Consider the following 18,530-nt stretch of genomic DNA (forward strand, 5'->3'; position numbering starts at 1 on the left):
TCTCTGCTTTAGGAGAAATCTCCCAGGAGACAGAGCAAAAGCTCTTGACATCATGATCCCCATGGTACAAAGTGAAGGACAAGTTGCTTCTGATATGTATTGCCTGGTTGGCCGAATCTACAAGGATATGTTTTTGGATTCCAATTTCACTGACACTGACAGCAGGGACCATGGAGCATCGTGGTAAGACGGGAAGATGGGAACTATCTGCTCACTCCCCAAGTCCATGGTGCATAAAACTGCACGGATGACAGTGTGAAAACATTTTCTTTCTGTCCTTTTGATTCAACTTTAGTGCATGATTTTATTAAATTCATTGACATGGGAGGGCAAGTTTGCATAAATTAGATGGCGAAAGTGAAGAATACCATTAGATTTCAAATGTGTACTATGGAAAGCAAAATATAGTTTCAAGAGAAAGATATAGAAGAACATGCAGAGATTTGAAGGAGTAGGAAAAGCATACAAGTCTGTGGATAATCAAGCTTAATATCTTAGAGATTTTCATTGTTCTGGCAGGGTTTATCATGTGACTTGATTTCTAAAAAGAATAAAGGGCCAAGCATAGGCAAGGCAGTTTTGGAGAACAGATGGAGGAACTTGCTCTATCAGACAATAAAGCTCACTACAAAACTAAAATAATGAGATTGTAGTACAGCGGTAGCCTGGGCAAATGAAACATTGGAGCAGGATGCTTTCCATGTCTAAGACTAGACTATGAAAGGGTTTGTGGAGCTAATGAGCAAGAGGAAGGAATGGCATGTCAGGTGGCACAGGAGTGCACTTACCTCTCCAGAAAAGCAAATACAGATGGCTCTCTATTCTATTTCCTATCAGGCGGCACAGGAGTGCACTTACCTCTCCAGAAAAGCAAATACAGATGGCTCTCTATTCTTTTTCCTATCGGGTGGCACAGGAGTGCACTTAACTCTCCAGAAAAGCAAATACAGTTGGCTCTCTATTTTATTTCCTATCTTATTTTATTTTGTCATTTTTTGTCTGGTGGTATGAAGGGATCAAACCCAGGGCCTTACTTACGCTAGGCAAGCCTAAGCTACAACTCAGCCCAGGACCTCTTTCTTAAGCTTTGTGCAAAAATTTAAATCTAAGTGAGTCACAAAAACTTAATTATAACTGAGTCAAAAGACACACACACACACACACACACACACACACACACACACAGTTAAGGAAAATACTTTTAGCATAAAACCTTTAAATTATGTTTATGGCTTTGCATTAGGAATGCATTTCTTAAACGAGGATTAAAAATACTAAACAAATAAACAAGGAGACCCAAACAAAAAGGATGGTCTGTGTTAAAATGTGCTGTGAGCTGCTGTCCTTAGGGCCCTGGCTTTGGGGTGGGACTGGGTGGCTTCTGTTGTGCTGAACTTCCTGTCCATGACAAGTATAACTATTGGGAAAAGTTAGAAAGCAGTGAAGAGTGATCAGAGGAAAAGAACCCAGAGAGCTTCAATAACTGACCCCTTCCAGAGTCCTCCCTGGACTACAGAGCATGGGATAGACGGAACTCAAATGGAAAGTCTAGGACAGAGTTCCTAGACGTAATCCTTGAGTAATGCATGTTCTACAGAGGGAGGGGACCCGGAATCTGCATGTGAGCTCCTTCTTGGCTAAACCTTGGGTACGTGTGCACAGAGTGAAACCGAAGGAGCCTCCAATTAATGTGGCAACTGGAAGACTACAGAGCTGCACAGAGCTTGGAGCAGCTGCCCACTGCAAGAGAGACAGAGTTTTGAGGTCACTGCATTAGAGAATTGCAAACTTTCCATTGAAACGCTAAAAAGCCAAGCTGCAGGATGAGGGGAGTACAGTAAGTTAAGACCATCGCAGAGCTGTGATCATAAAACTAAAACCAAGCCTCCAGTGCTAGGAAACATCGTCCATACTTTATTTGCCTCCTATAACCTGTGGTGGTGTGAATGAGAATGGCCCTCATAGGCTTGTATGTTTGAACGTCTGGTTACCAGGGACAGGAACTGTTTGAGAAGGATCGGAAAGATTAGGAGTGTGGCCTTGTTAGAGTGGATGTGGCCTTGTTGGAGGAAGTGTGTCACTTAGGGTATGCTTTGAAGTTTCCAAAGCCCATGCCAAGCTTTGTGCTCACTCTCTGTCTCTCTGTCTGTGTGACTGTGTGACTCTCTGTCTCTGTGGTGTCTCCGTCTCTCTCTGCCTGCGGTCTGTGGAGCAGTATGTAAAGCTCTGAGCTATTGCTCTAGCACGTGTCTATATGCTTCTTGCCATCATGATCTTGGACTAAGTCTCTAAAATTATAAGCAAGCTAAATGCTTTCTCTTATAAGACTTGTCTTTGTCATGGTGTCTCTTCAGAGCACTAAAACAGTAGCTAAGACAGAAATTGGTACTGGGAACTTGGTGTTGCTGACCATATTGTTGATGGAGGAGTGTGGATATGGAACGTGGGACTAGGAAAGTGATTGAATGCTTTAAGGGGGACTTAATAAGCCATCCTAGTAGGAGCATGGAAGACAGTAGTGCGGAGGGTGATCTGGACTATGCAGGCCTGGCTCAAGAGGTTTCAGAGGGGATGAATATTAGCAGCTGTCCTAGAGAACATTCTTGTGATATTTTGGCAAAGAATGTGGCTGCTTTTTGCCCTTGTTCTAAAGATATGCCTGAGGCCAAATTCAAAAGTTTTGGATTAATGTCACTCACTGGCAGAGGAGATGTTAAGACAGCCTAGTGTTGACTGTGTCACATGGTTATGATCACCATTACGCAGATCTACAATGGAAAGGAGCAAGTGAGACAAAGAAATACAGAATGTACAGTTTGAGGAGGAAAAGAGCATTGGGAAATGAAGCCAAGTCTTGTGTTCAAGGAGGTAATCAGATTAAAGAAAAGCCTGATGCTAAATGGAAGAAAGGGTGATCTCAGGGAAAGACCCCATCCCACTCATTCTGCATCCTGTGAAAGGAAAAGGTCAGTGGGACTTGCTAGGCTTAAACGATGGAAGGTATTCAAGGAACGGGGTAGGCTCCAGCTCTAACAAGCAAAGCTTAGCAGCTTTGGCCGTGTTACTTTGGCTTTAGAGTGAAGGAGGATACAGGAGTAGAAGGGTTGTGGACTTCCGCCACTGGCTGAGGAAAACCACTGAGGTCAGATGTGTGTCAGGAGTCCTGGCATGAATGCCTGGAGAGGCTTTTGTAGAAGCTGTGAAGGTAAAGCCTGGATTATGTTGGAGATCACAAGGTGTTGGAGATGCCAGATATTGCCAAGGCAAGCTGCTGATGGGATGTGGAACCATCCCGAAAGAGAGAAATGTGTCAGTCAAAAAAGCTGGAAGGACATTGGAAGAGTCTTCTAATACAGAATTAGGGGTTCACCCTGCTGAGTTTCATCTTGCTTTGTACAGTTTTTCCTTCCTTTACTCCCTTTTGTAATGGTTTTCATGGTCTGTGAATTCAAGCGCATCAGTCACAGGAACAGTAGAAGTGTTTCCTCTGTTGAAAACGGGGGTGCAGGCTACTGAGAGACCCAAGGTTGTGTTAAGTTCACTTAGGAAAGCAGAGATTTTTCTCTCTTCTTTTGGTTTGGTTTCGGTCTTGCTGGTTCTTTCTTCGTGTTTCCTGTTTAGCCCAAGATCAACCGTTGTGGGGAAAGCTTTGTGGTCGAGGTCTTGAGGGCCAGGCAAAGATGGCTGTGTTCTTATGACTTCATTCTAAGATACCTTTGAGTGTTTTAGTAAGAACAGGAAATCTGCTAAGAGTTAGTCTAGACTCAGTGGGAGACTTTAGGAATTGATCTTCTATCACGTACTGATTTTGTTAGTGATGGGAAATGTCACTTCACCTTAGGGCCTGCCCATAACTTACTTTGAGAATGGTCATGTCAATTTATTCTGCTAGATACTAGGACTGACCTGTTTTAAGTAGATTTGTCTTTTAATGCTTCTACACTTTCTGTTAGAGCAGAGAATGCAACCTGCCCCCCTGGATGGCTGACATTAAAAGGCACTGTTGAGTTTACCAACTACCTCATCAGATGTGCCCAGAATTCCACCTGCCCTGGGGCCTCCATCCCAGTCTGACCTCTTTTCCTGACATAATCATCTGTGTCTTTGCTTGTCCACTGCAGGTGCTGGGATAAATAAGTACAGTGTCATTGCAAGTAGTCAGTCCCTCAGCCTGGAATCATAGCTTCAGTCATTTGTGTTTGTTTGAATAAACCGTGATCCATGCACCACAGAAAGTTTAAAGGCAAGAACTTCAACTCAAAAGACAAGGCCCCTAGCAGTTTTGATGATAATGTTCCTGTCCCAAGGAACATCAGTTTGATGTTGGCTGTTGGTTTGCTGTATATTGCTCTTATTATGTTTAGGTATGTTCCTGTTATCCCTGATCTCTCCAAGACCTTTATCATGAAAGGGTGTTGAATTTTCTCAAAGGCCTTTTCAGCATCTAGGGAGATGATCTTATGGATTTCCCTTTTCAGTTTGTTTATATGGTGGATCACGTTGATAGATTTTTGTATGTTAAATCATCCCTGCGGTACACAGATGAAGTCTACTTGGTCATGGTGGATGATTTCTCTGATGTATTCTTGAATTTGGTTTGTCAGTATTTTATTGAGTATTTTTGCATCGATGTTCATCAGGGATATTGGTCTGTAATTTTCTTTCTTAGTTGTGTCTTTGTGAGGCTTAGGTACCAAGGTTATTGGTATATATACTAAGGTATATAGAAAGAGTTTGGCAATGAACCTTCTGTTTCTATTGTGTGGAACAATTTGAGGAGTATTGGTATTAGTTCTTCCTTGAATGTCTGGTGGAATTCTGCACTGAAGGCATCTGGCCCTGGGCTTTTTTTGGTTGGAAGACTTTCTATGACTATTTCATTGTGGGTTATAGGTCTATTTAAGTTGGTCTGTTCTTGATTTAATTTTGTTAAGTAATAGTTATCCAGAAATTTGTCCATATCCTTTGATTTTTCCATTTTTTGTGGAATATTGGCTTTCAAAGTATGACCTGAAAATTGTCTGGATTTCCTCTGTGTCCGTTATTATGTTCCCCTTTTCTTTTCTGATTTTGTTAATTTGCATGTGCTTTTTTGTTAGTTTAGATAAAGGTTTGTCTATCTTGTTGATTTTCTCAAAAAAAACAACTCTTTGTTGAATTGATTTTTTTGTATTGTTTTCCTGGTTTCTATTTTGTTGATTTCAGCCCTCAAATTGATTATTACCTTGTATCTACTCCTACAGGGTGAGTTCGCTTCTCTCTGTTCTAAGGCTTTCAATTGCACTGTTAATTCTTTTATGTGACTGTCCTCTGTTTTCTTCATATGGGCACTTAGTGCAAAGAACTTCCATCGTAACACTACTTTCAAGGTGTTCCATAAAGTTCGGGTATGTTGTGTCCTCATTCTCGTTGAATTTTAGAAAGTCTTTAATTTCTTTCTTTATTTCTTCTTTGACTCAGGTGTGGTGCAATTGCACATTGTTCAGTTTCCATGAGTTTGTAGGTTTTCTGCAATTTGTGTTGTTGTTGAATTCCAATTTTAAAGCATGGTGGTCTGATAAGGTACAGGGAACTATTCCAATTCTCTTGTATCTGTTGAAGTTTGTTATGCCACCTAGTATGTGGTCGATTTTAGGGAAGGTTCCATGTGGAGCAGAGAAGAAGTTTTCCTTGTTGATTTTGTTGAATATGTTTTTGGCACCTTTGAGCTGGGCTTCCTCACCTTCCTCTATGCCTATTATTCTTAGGTTTGGCCTTTTCACGGTGTCCCACATTTCCTGGATGTTTTGTGTTAAGGATTTGTTGGATTTATGATTTTCTTTGGTTGATGAATCTATTTCTTCTAGTTTATCTTCCACGCCTGAGATTCTCTCTTCCATCTCTTGAATTCTGTTGGTTATGCTTGCGTCTGTAGTTCCTGATCTTTTGCCCAGTTTTTCTATTTCTAGCATTCCTTTGGTTTGTGTTGCCTTTATTTTCTCTATTTCAGTTTTCAAGTTGAACCGTTTCCTTCACCTGCTTAATTGTTTTTTTTTCTTGGCTTTCTGTACTTTCTTTACTTTCCTTCAGAAATTTATCCATTTCTTCCACATTTTTGTTTGTTTTTTCCTCCATTTCTTTAAGGGATTTTCTCAAATCTTCTTTGAGGGCCTCTATCATTTTTATGAAGATAATTTTTAAGTAGTTCCCTTCTTCTTCATCTGCTTTGTTGTTGTGTTCTGTTCTAGTTGGTGTAGATTCCCTAGATTCTGGTGGTGTCATGCTTGTCTTTCTCTTGTTAGGTGTTTTCTTGTATTGCCATCTTCCCATAGCTTCTTCCAGTAGGTGTTGGTGGGGTCTCTCCCTCTCTCTATGGTACTTCCCCGGTGGGCTTATGTGGGTCAGAGATTCTATGTCTGTAGCTCTGGGTGGTCCAAGATCTCTAGGATGTCTCTTCACAGGCAGGGTCCCGGCGATGGGGATCAGCGATGAGGCTCTAGCAGAAGACTGGTGATGTGGGTCAAAGATCCTGAAGGCTGGGACTAGCATGGCTTGGTACTCTCCAGCTGAGGCCTCTTTAGTAGAGTCCCTGCAATGGGGGTCAAGGATCCTGCTGGCGGGTACTCAGAGTGATCTCCCAGATAGGCAGATCTCTGGGAGGGGCCTGGGGCTCCAGTAGAGGACCTCTAGCCAAGGCCTGACGATAGGGGACAAAGTCTGGACTGATAGGATGTTTCTGCACCGATAGGAGGATCTAACTGGAACCTGGCACTCTCCAGCTGAGGCCTCTTTAGCAGAGGCCTTGCTATGGGGGGTCAAGGATCCTGCCTGGGGTGGGAACTCAGAGTGGTCCCACAGAGATAGGGGGATCTCTGGGAGGGGCCCGGGACTCCAGTAGAGGACTTGCGGTGGGGGGTCAGAGACCAGGCAGGTGGAAATTACGGATGGTCCTGCATGGATAGACAGGTCTCGTGTGTTCAGAGCTGCTCAGGGAAGTTCCCCGAAGGTGTATGGGCTGTTATCTCCGCCCTCTGTCCCAGTGCTCATCCAGAGCAGTGGGATAGTGTGCAGGGTAGGGCATGCGCAGTAGGGGGAGGGCAGGCTCTCTGTGGGGGTGGGTGGGGTGTATCAGAGGTCCAAGAGAGCTCTCAATGGGGACAGGACACAGGAGCAGGGGGATCCAGGGCCAGCCCAAGGAGTTCCCGGGGGAGGGTGTAGGGGAGAGGCCACCTGAATTGGTCCCAGACTCACTTCTAGGGAAGGCCTGGCAATAGGGAACAAAGGCTGGGCTGATACTCCACAGTATAACTTCTGTTATCATAACTGTTTTACTGTGTTGTTTACAGAATAATAATGAGAAAATAACTACTAATTCAGTATAGAGACAATATGTTGTTAAATATTTTTAATCTCTCATGTATGGAATATTGGAATGGGTAGGCTATGGATATAGAAGTTCAGATATATTTTTATACTAAAATGTTTATAATCTAGGTTAATATTGCAAAATAATGTGTATGTACACCTATGCCTCTCTCTCTCCGTGTGTGTGTGTGTGTGTGTGTGTGTGTGTGTGTGTGTGTACATGTATGTGCATGTAGAAGTCAGAGGACAACCTTGAGTGTCCTTCTTAAGGTGCTGCCATTTTTCCTTTCTTTTTTCCCTTTTCCCTTCTCTCCCTCCCTCCCTGGCCTTTAGCTCATCAAGCAGTCTAGGTTGACTGGCCTGTGAGCTGCAGGGATCTGCCTGAATCTACTTCCCCAGTGCTGGGATTGCAAGTTCTTGCCACCAAGGCCTTCTTTTACATAGGTTTTAGGAGTCCAATCCAGGTCTTTGGGTTTTGCAAATCACACACACACACACACACACACACACACACACACACACGCACGCACGCACGTACGCACGCGCGCGCGCGTGTGTGTATATACATATATATATATATATGTATATATATATATATATTTTTTTTTTTTTTTTTGGACTGAGCGACTGAGCTGTCTCCCTGGCCCCAAATGATTTTCTTTTATCTTTATGTGATTAGATCACAGTTCACTTTTAGTTTATGAAAAGACATCCTTTTTAAAAATCATAGGTGCTAAATAAATCAGGGAAGACGACCATGGTACTATGCCCATTGGCAGATGTTGGAGCTAGTGAAGGAGAGAATGGGGTAAGAGGGAGCGTGAAGTAGGATGGGCAGCCAGCTCAGAGGTGACATGGTGCTGTGACTCGGGAGCTTTCACAGCTCCTGAGTGACAAACAAGGGGTACAGACTTCACTGAAGAGGTAGTCTTCACAGTTGGAAATGGTCCAAAGAAATAAGGACAGATCACCATGCCACAGAAGTAGTAATTGTCAGGATAATCACCATGCACCTTTTAAGACCTTATCCATAAAGAAAGAAATATGAAATAGTTGGTTCTTTTGAGGCACAATGGCTTAGAACACTGTCTTGTTTGTGTCTTTGAGCATACATTTAAACTCTGTGGGATTTCATCTAATTCACTCTCACTAGATGACATTGCTACAGGACTGATAATCTTTGGAGAACTTATGTTGCCATAGTTTTGTGCATATATTGGAATTTACACATCTGATGTTAATATTTTGCTTACTGTGTTTTTTAAATCGTTATGTTCTTTCCAATGAAGTTGTCATTGAAATGGGATTCGGATATGGTCGATTTGCCGGTTTGGAAACTAATTTTTCAGACCAGAAGGCCTGGGTGGCTTGTAGAAGCATTTAGCTATTTCTTGAGTAGGCTGTTAGCTGGGGGAACAACCACAGCTATTTTTCTATAACCACAATGCAATTGTTATACTAGCCAATTAATAACACTGGCCTCTTTGACCTCAATAATTGTTGGAGGATCGAAATATTCCACTTTTTGTTTTCATTATCTCTTGGCAAAGGGGCAAAGAGATCGGAATATTTTGACAAAGATACAATGTAAAAGCCGCTCCTATACTGATCTTGGGAATATAAATTGACAGGAACTTCCTGGGATGCAGTTTGGCATTGTGGATATAGAGCTTAGATGGAGCTATGTCATCTGGAACATATTCTAAAGAAATAGCAGATGCAAAACAAAGATTTGTGTATAGTGACATCCACTACAGTGAATTTGTGGTAACAAGAAATAAGTAACCTAAATGTTAAAAAAAGGAATTTTTTAAAGTGAAGAATAGCATCTTGATAAAATGGATTGTGGTCATTCATTCAAAGTTGTGGGGCTGGGTGTGTGTGTGTGTGTGTGTGTTGTGTGTGTATTGTTGTTGTTTGTTTGTTTGTTTTGATGGTGGTGACACAAAATATACCTTAAAAGAAATTTGCCACCTTAACCAGTTGTGAGAACACAGTTCAGCAGCAGTGAGTACACTCGTATTATTGTGTGTCTTGTCACCATGACCTATCCACAAACCTTTCTCCATCTTCCAAAACTGAAATTCTGCACCCATTACATAGCTTTCATTCCTCCATTATCTAAGCCACTGGGAATCATGTTTCTGCTTCATGTTTCTGTGAAGCTATTGGCAGTACCTCATATTTGCTTTGTGATTATGCTAACTGACTTACCATCCTATTTTCAAAGTTTATGCATGTGAGAGCCTGTGCTAGCATTCTTTCCTTTTAAAGGATGAATCATATTTTGTCATATGTATATGCCACACTGTGTTCATTCCTCTACAAACATGTTGGCTCTCCTAACTTTTGCACATTATAAACAATGCTGCTGTGAATATTGCTATACAGATATCTCTCTAGTAACCTCAATTTCAGTTCTTTTGGATGTACACACTCAGAAGAAAATTGTGGCTTTGGAAAAATGTTTCTGGTGACATGTATCATGATAAATCAAATTAAAGGGCAGAATTTAAAACAGCAGGGTTTTTCTCTTTTCAGGGAAAAAAAACTAGCTTTGTATAAATGGATGAAAGAAAAAGTGTTGGGGCTTTTTACAATTTTTGCTCTGAAATCTCTGCTATAAGAAATAAGTGTGTGAGTAGTTGGAATTAGAGAGAGTGCTATCCCATGGTCACCATGGTGACTTGACACTCACTTCCTACATGTGCTCTTCGGTTTTGCCTTTGAAAATTTCATGGGTGATAATTTCAGAATTCTGTCTACAGATGCAAAGGAGCACCACATTCTAATTCAGTTACCCATGTGTTACCAGGAGAATTACAGATGTTATGTCACAAATTTTGAAGAGAAGTGACAGCTAAATGGAACCGGAGTCCAGGTTCTCCTGGCTGGAATGCAGGCACTCTTCAGCTAGAAATTAGCAAGTCAGGAATACTCGTTTGTACTGGATAGTAGTGACCAACTCAGCCAAGATGAATATATTCATTCTTTTTTTTTTTTTCATGAAAATGCTACTCACTTTACAATCAAGGGTTTATTCTTTCACATCAGACGACAAGCTGTGCTAATCAAAGGAAGCTTATAGACACTTCTGTTACTTTCAAAGTATGAATGAGAAGTGATCCATTTTCAATGTAATTACAATGTAACTGCATTTAGATGTAAGATATTGCTCCTCAAATGGAATAATGAAGTGAACATAGTACAGTGTATTTCAACAAATATTTAGTACTAAAACATAAAAAGTGACAGGAATGGTAATTTCATGCTATTATTCAAATATTATTGGAATTCTCTTAATGTGTGAATGTTTAGTTCCTTCTCTGAGTAGTTTTGCTTTTGGTTTTTCCCCAAATGGAGTTGTGTTGATTGCGTTTTGTTTCTGGGATATGGTGAGACCAAAAGCAGGCTTGAGGAGCAAAGGATCCATCCTCAAAGGGAGCCAAGTTAGGAAGTCCAGGGTAAGCCTGGTGTAGGAGCTAAAGGAAGCAGAAACCACAGACACATGCTGCTTGCTGGCTGGATCCCCTCACACAGCCTAGGAGCATCTGCCCAGGGATGGTGCCTCCCACAGTACACTGAGTCCTCTTGCATTAATTAACTATTACAGAAAAGCCTCCTGGACATGCCCACAGGCCATTGCAGTACAGGCAATTCTTCAGTTGAGGTTCCTTCTTCTTAGGTAACTGGGTTTGTGACATGCTGACAGCTGAAGCTATGACCAAAGTTTCCCTACTTTAACATTACTCTTGGCTCATCATTTTAGTTCTTTCTTCATCATACTCCACTACTAACCACCGAGGTTTCTTTACATAAAGTTGTGTTCATTCATCCTCCTGCTAATAAGATTGTAAAGATTTGAGCATTGTAAAACTTCTTTAGTGTAGTTCATGGGCATATTGTAGTAGTATTACTGTAGTAACTTTCTTAAATGTTAGTTTTTAGTCTAATATTTGTTGTGAAATTGTTTTCCTATAATATGTTATTATCAATAGAGCATACAAACTTTGTCTTTGACAGAAAAGCAATTTTCTCTGATGTTGTTCATTTTAATGTCTTGTCCAACTTGCCTGTCTTTTACTATGTGAAACTAAAGAAGCCAGGAAGATGGATCTGATTGTAGGCAGGTGCTTGACACATCAGCAGGACCTGAAGTCAGATCCCCAGTCCCCTCCTGAAAAGTAGACACAGTGGAAGTCAGAAGCCATTCTGGCTCCGTCAGCAAGCCTCACATTCAGCGAGATGCCCTGTCCCACAATGTCTTAAGAGACACCTGACGTTGACCTCTGCACTCCACGGGTGTACCCACATGATCCTAGGTCCATGTCAGAGCATGCCCAGGCACACACACCAAAAGATGTGATAAAAAGCAACTAATGTAATTTTAAAAATACAAACCAAGGGTAGACAATGATAAAGGAAGAGGCTGAGGCTTGGGAATCCATCAGGACAAGGTCAAGTTCCTACTTGACCACTTCCACACTACATGACTTAATTTCAGTTTCCTTGTTGTTGGGAATGCCCCCTGGTTTTAAACAGTTGTCAATGTCCTAAAAACTGGGCCTAAGTGGTACTACCTAGCAAGAACTCCACAATTGGAGGCTGCTACATACACCAAAAGATGTGTTAAAGGTGTTATCCTGGGAAAAATAAATTCTTTATAGGCAATGTCCCCAGTATGTTTATTAGATAACAAATTCCAACAATATTAAACTGTGGCACAGGGAAGGTGATGTGTAAAATACTAATTTAATGCTGCCTCAGGATGTAGTTTGTGGTCATTTGGTTTGTGGACATCAGGACTGAGAGCAGTAATAGAAGCCAGCACATCTTCTGTATGTTGTAGGAGCTGCTGTCTTCATCACTTGTTACCTCTGCGTCTTCATTGTACATCTGAGTGTAGTCACCAGCATTGATTTAGGAGTCCTGATGACTCAGGGCCTGGGGATTCATTGCCAGCAGGAGTGACAAAGTCCGCTGTCCTGGGGCTCACATGCTAGTCAGGGGACAGGGAGTAGAATCTCCTGTGTTTAGTGTATATTGTGAAACACAGAATGAACAGGGTTTCCTTTTCTCTTATGCCATGCTAATATTTGGATTTCAGGAAATATTTTCATTTCACCCATATTTGTCATACTCATTGGCATAGTGTTGTCTACTCTGTAGCACGTTTTGATTCTTTTTAGTATCTCTCTCTCTCTGTGTGTGTGTGTGTGTGTGTGAGAGAGAGAGAGAGAGAGAGAGAGAGAGAGAGAGAGAGAGAGAGAGAGAGATGACCCTTTGTTCCTTTACCATAGCTGCATTTTTCCTTCCTCCCTCCTTTTTTCCCATTCTCCCCTTATTTCCTCTCTCCCTTCTTCCTTCTTCTGCTCCCTCTTTCTCCCCACACCCCCTCCTTTCTCCCACTCTTTCATTCTCTGTTGAACTCTCTGCTTAGGGCTTTTTTCTATTTTATTAAAATTTGCAAAGAATCGATTTTCAGTGCTGCTGAGTTTTAAGTTGCATGTCTACTTTGTATTTCATTGGAAAAAAATCATTTCTTCTACTTCAGGGATAATAGATAGCCCATTTTGCTAGATAGAAGCTTGGAGCATAGATTTTTTTTTTTTTTGTTCCAACCTCGTTCCTTTCCCAACACATGCATTAAAAAGTATAAATTGTTCTATACCCCAGAAATGTCAGTCTACTGGACTTACTCTATAGTTCCATTCAAATGCAATCATCAGGGTAATTGTCGTGTCCAGATCTCTCTTTCTTTATTACTTTCTACTTTAGTGCAGTTATGAGAGAGAACACATGACATTATTTCAGTTCTTTGAAACCTGTTGTGTCTATATTATATATGTGTGTGTGTGTGTGTATATACACATATATATACATATATGTATGTATATATATGTATGTGTGTATATATATATATAGTGTTATATGTATACAAATAAAGAGAAGTTATTAGAGTGGCATGCAGGCTGTCGTCTGGGTATTCTAACAATGACCAAGAATCCAGTAGTTGTTCAGCCCACAAGACCAAATGTCTCAGCAGACCCAATCTGACACTTGAGTCCTGGAGATCTGGCTGCTGATCTTGTCTGTGAAAGAATGCCTCTGCAACAGAATAGATGAACTTGCTAGCATGCGCAAGGGCAAGCAGGCAATAAGCAAAAGCTTCCTTCTTCCATGTCCTTTTATGTGGATTGTCACCAGAAGATGTGGCACAGGTTAGGTGGATCTTCATTTCTCAAATAATCAGGTCAAGAAAATCCCTCTCAGGCCAGGCATGATGGTGCACACCTTTAATCCCAGCACTCAGGAGGCAGAGGCAGGTGGATGTCTGAGCTAGAAGCTAGCCTGATCTACAGAGCCAGTTCCTATCTATAGGTCAGCAAGGACTACAAAGAAAAACAATATCTCAAATGAAGGAGCGGGGGAGGGAGGAAGGGAGGGAGGAAGGAAGGAAGTCCTTCACAGGCATGCCTAGAGCTTGTGTTTTAGTTGATTCCAGATGTAGTGAAGTTGACAACCAAGGCTAGCCATCAGAACAAAGGACTCTTAAATTGTATTTCACTGTTTTTCATGTAAGGAAACTTAATTTAAATAGTTAATAGATGCTATAATTAAATGAGTTTATATATAGTCATGTTTGCCCATTTTGGTATTTGTTTTTTCTGCAACTCAGTACCTCCAACTAGAATCACTCTTCTTTGGTCTGAAACACCAATCAACTGTTGATTGTGGTATCAATCAACTCTCAATGACTCCAGTTTTTGCTTGTTTCAAAGCATCTACTTTATTACCGTAGCTATGAAGTTGTATTTTTTAGATTCTGTTGTTTGCACTACAAATATTTCTTGTAACTTCTATTGCTTATGTTGCAAAACCAACTCACTGTTTTACTGACTCTTTGGAGGGTTTGTGCTTTTAGTCTTTTCTCTGTGTTCTTCCTTCCTTCCCTTCCTCCTGCCCCTTTCTTCCCCTCTTTCTCAGGGCTCTAGTCATATGTGATAAAGGCTTGTTCACTGAGCTATGCTGTAGCTCCCCTCTGATCAATTTTAAGATTTCTCTCATAAGCCCGGTGGGGTGATGCATACCGGTAGGGGGACTGAGGCAGGGAGGCCACTTGTGTCCACAGTTTGACAGCAGCTGGGCAACAAAGCCAGGCCTTTGCCTCAATGTTGTTTCTCTGTGTGGTTGTGGTCTCAGCATTTTCATTTATCCTTCTTGAATTTTTCTAAACTTCCTGAGTTGGCGGGGCTGGTGTTTTCATCAGCTTTGAATATTTTTATCCACACCTTGAGCTATTCCTTGTGCTACATGTCCACTTTCATTTCTTCTGAGGATATAAGAGCACATACGTATGTTAGGCTTTTTGAGTAGGCCCCATATGTCTCCTGTGTCTTTATGTCTCCTTTTTCTTTTCTTACTTCTTCCTCTGCTTCATTGTAAATACTTTATTTACTTTTTTATGTTTCTTATTAATTTGTTTATGTCACCAAAACTATCTTCTGTTGTCTTTAGTGTGCTTTTAAGCCCATTTTTATTTTCATGCATGAAGTGTTAGGTCTAGATTATTAGATATTTTTAAGGCTCCAACTCTGTTAAAGAGTTTGTCTTTTCATTCACTTTGCTCATCGTTCCCTGTTTTCTTTGTCTCTTGTAGTCATTTTAAAGTCTGCATCTTAAATACGCCATAGATGACGTGTGCGTCAGCGTTTTTGCGTGTGTTGACTCTTGGTCAGTGGCTTTGCATGCTTCATAATTCCTCATTCTGCACCAGGCATCCTGCACTCCAGAATTATTATTATGACTGAAAATCACCTTGTTTTACCTTGCAGAGCATGTGGGTCCAGAAGCTGCTGATGTTGGCAAATGCGTCTGGGTTGAACTTTGTCTGAGAGCAGTTGGGGTTGACCTAACCTATCTGCTTTGACCTTGTCTCAGCTGTGACCATCTTTGCCTTTTGACAGAGAGCCTAGAAGATCTACCTTTTAATCCCTTAAACGCTGTGGGAGATGTCTCATCCACACTTTGGGGTTTGGGATTTAGCTTTTTATTCTTCAACGCCAAACTTTAGTACATTTCTTATTTTTTGTTCAGTGTGTGTATTGGGTAGTGTATATGCATGTTCATGTGTCTCTATCTGAGCCTTCAGATATGTATGTACGTGTGTGCCTGTGTGAAAGAAAGCTAAGGGTCACCATAGGGTATTTTCCTCAGCCTTTTCCCAGCTTCATTTTTGGACAGAATCTCTTACTGTATATGGAAATCATTGATTCACCTAACCTGCCCAGCTAACAAGATCCAGGTATCTACTTGTTTCCACTCTTTAGTATTAGGGTTGCACATGTGTGCTGCCACACCCAGAGTTGTGTATGGGTGCTAGGAATCATGTTGTCATGCTTGCTGAGACATCTCCCCAACTCCAGCAGTATCTTTATAGAGTGATACCTCTTATATATTTATTCTAGACTGCTTTTCCTGATGAGTCTTTAACTTAGTGGGGCTTGAACATTACGAGTTTTCGCTCTGCCATCCCAGGCATGCCCCGTCCCGGGCTCCTATAGAAGGCACCCCATCCTTCAGTGTCTGCGCTCAGCGAAAACGTTAGCCATGTCATCTGGGGCTCCTTCACTTCTCCAGCCTTTACGGTTATCAAGCGCTACACTAGTTGCATTTCTCCCAAGTAGACCTTCGGATAGGCAAACTATCTGTTTACACGGGACCAGCCTAACCTCATGACCAACAGCGACCCAGCTCTTTTTAGAGCACCACCCCCTTCCCTAGAGCTGTGCCTTATTTTACTTTAGAGACTTGCAAATTTCACCTCTTCCCTCCCCACGAAGGATATCATATTGTGATTGAAAAGAAAAGCTTTTTTCATACAATATATTCTGATCACAGTTTCCCCTCCCCCAACTCCTCTTGGATAGCCCTGACTTCCGCACCCACCCAAATTCCAACTCCTTCCTTTTTATCTCTTTTTAGAAAACAAACATAAAAACACAATTAAAAATAAAAGAGAGAACGAACATAGGAAGCACATAGGAACTCCATAACAAAACAAAATTTGAAACCAGAATGTACAAGCAAAAGGCCAGTGAGGCAAACCCTGTTCAGACAAAGTGTCTGGGGTTACTATTTGCTGTGTTGAAACACCATCACCATAAGTGACTTGGAGAGGAAAGCTTTTATTTCCCTCACAATTCCTTATAACAGTTCATCAACAAAGGCAGTGAGGACAGGAACTCGGAGGCAGGAGCTGATGCAGAGGCCATGGAAGGATGCTACTTACTGGTTTGCTCCTCATGGCTTGCTCAGCCTGCCTTCTTATAGAACCCAGGCCCACCAGTCTAGAGATGGCACCACCCACAATGGGCCGGGCCCTTCCACATCAATCACTAAGAAAATACCCCACAGCCTGAACTTACGGAAGCATTTTCTCAATTGAGGCTTCTTCTTCTCTGATGACTCTAGCTTGTGTCAAATTGACAGAAAACTAGCCAGTTCACAAGTACTATGAAACCAAAAGTACAAAATGCCATTGAGTTTGTTTTATGACAATCATTTATTGCTGGGCATGTGGCCTACCTACCCTTAAGTGTGGTTAATATACTCAGTGAGACTCCTTGGAGAGAACAGATTTTTTCCTTTGCAAGCAGAGATGTCAGTTGGAGATAGCTTGGTTAGTGGTACAAGCCTATGTCCATTTCCCTCTCTTAGCAATGTGATAGAACCTGTACAGGCATGCTGCCAAGTCACTGTGAATTCATATGTGGTCCATCTTGCTGTATTTGGAACACACTGTTTCCTTGGGGTCATCCATCCCTTCAACTCTTACAGTCTTTCTGCCTCCTCTTCTAAATATTTCCCTGAGCCCCAGATGGAGGGGCTTGATGAAGGCATCCTATTCAGTACCTACTATTCCAAAATATCTGTCTCTTCACATCATCCAGTTGTAGACCTCTGTGTTGTCTCCCATCTACTGCACCAGGAAGTTTCTCTGATGATGGCTGAGCTAAGCACTGATCTGTAGTAGAATGTCATTAGGAGCCATTTTATTGCTGTGTTCCCTGAGCACAGCACTCGTGTTTAGTTTTCCCCTAGGCCCACAGCCTGTCTAGTCTCAGGTTCTTGCCCACCTGAGCAGTGGCAGGCATGGGTTCCATCTCATGAAGTAGTTCTTAAATCCAATCAGACAGTCGTTGGTTACTCCCACAACAGCATATCATGCAGGTCAGTATGTAGTTTGTAGCTGGGGTGGTGATTGCCGTCCCCCTCTGGTAACATGCAGAGTACCTTCCAGCACCATGAACACTAGTCAGTAGGGGTGAAGACTCTAAGTACCCACCTGACTTTTCTATGTTCAGTGAGATATGTAAATGTGGCCTTCAGCAATAGGACCTTGCCATTGGTTTGTGGAGAGCAACCAATAACCGTGGCAATAGCCCGAGATACGTAGGGGTTTCCATGGGGCCCCTTTGACCAACAACTCAACTAGATGCAACCCATTCCTGGCAATGGAGGTTGTACTTGGCAAAAGATGTCTAGTTAAGGCATTGCCTCCCCTGTTTCCTGGTGAGTCCATTTAAATTTCTTTCATTTATATATGTATTTTAAGAAACTTCTCCAGCAGTAAGTTTCCATATGATGCCTCAAATGCCTCTTATTGTTAGTTACAATTTCCTCTCTTCCTACCCTTACCTCTCTCTTCCATCCCCCTCCCTGTTTAATGTTCTCCATAACTGTATATTCTGTTTCCCCTCCCTTGGGGGATCCTGCCCTCTCTGCTAGTCCTTTACTCTACACCTAAACTCTTTGGCTATATGGATCAAGGCATGCCTATCAAGTGCTTAAATCCTGACAACCATATATAAGAGCAAGCCTACACTATTTGTCTTTTGGGGTCTTTTTTCTGTAATTTTTGTTCAATGATTTTGTGGTTGTATTTATCAGTCTCCAAAATATCTAAAAGTCACACACACACACACACACACACACACACGCACGCACGCACGCACGCACGCACGCACGCACACGCACATATATAACTACCTTTCCATCTTGTATTGGTTACTTTTCTTGTTGATGGGAATGAATACTCAACAGAGAAACCACTGAAGGGCTTGCTTTGGCTCATGGTTTTGAGGGTTCCAGTCCATCATGGGTAGGATAGCCCACACTCCTTG

At 41.8% G+C, this 18,530-nt stretch overlaps 1 protein-coding gene across 2 annotated transcripts in view; it reads left to right on the forward strand.

Annotated features, from left to right (window-relative positions):
• The window catches only part of Map3k5 (mitogen-activated protein kinase kinase kinase 5), a 186,365-nt gene that overhangs the window by 76,808 nt on the left and 91,027 nt on the right, over positions 1-18,530 (forward strand). For both annotated transcript variants that reach the window (XM_051175360.1, XM_051175359.1), the window contains exon 7: positions 13-183. In XM_051175360.1, coding sequence (XP_051031317.1) covers positions 13-183 — 171 coding nt within the window. The remainder of the gene's footprint in view (positions 1-12; positions 184-18,530) is intronic.

Source organism: Phodopus roborovskii, unplaced genomic scaffold, assembly GCF_943737965.1.
Source record: "Phodopus roborovskii unplaced genomic scaffold, PHOROB, whole genome shotgun sequence".
In the NCBI taxonomy this organism is placed as follows: Eukaryota; Metazoa; Chordata; class Mammalia; order Rodentia; family Cricetidae; genus Phodopus; species Phodopus roborovskii.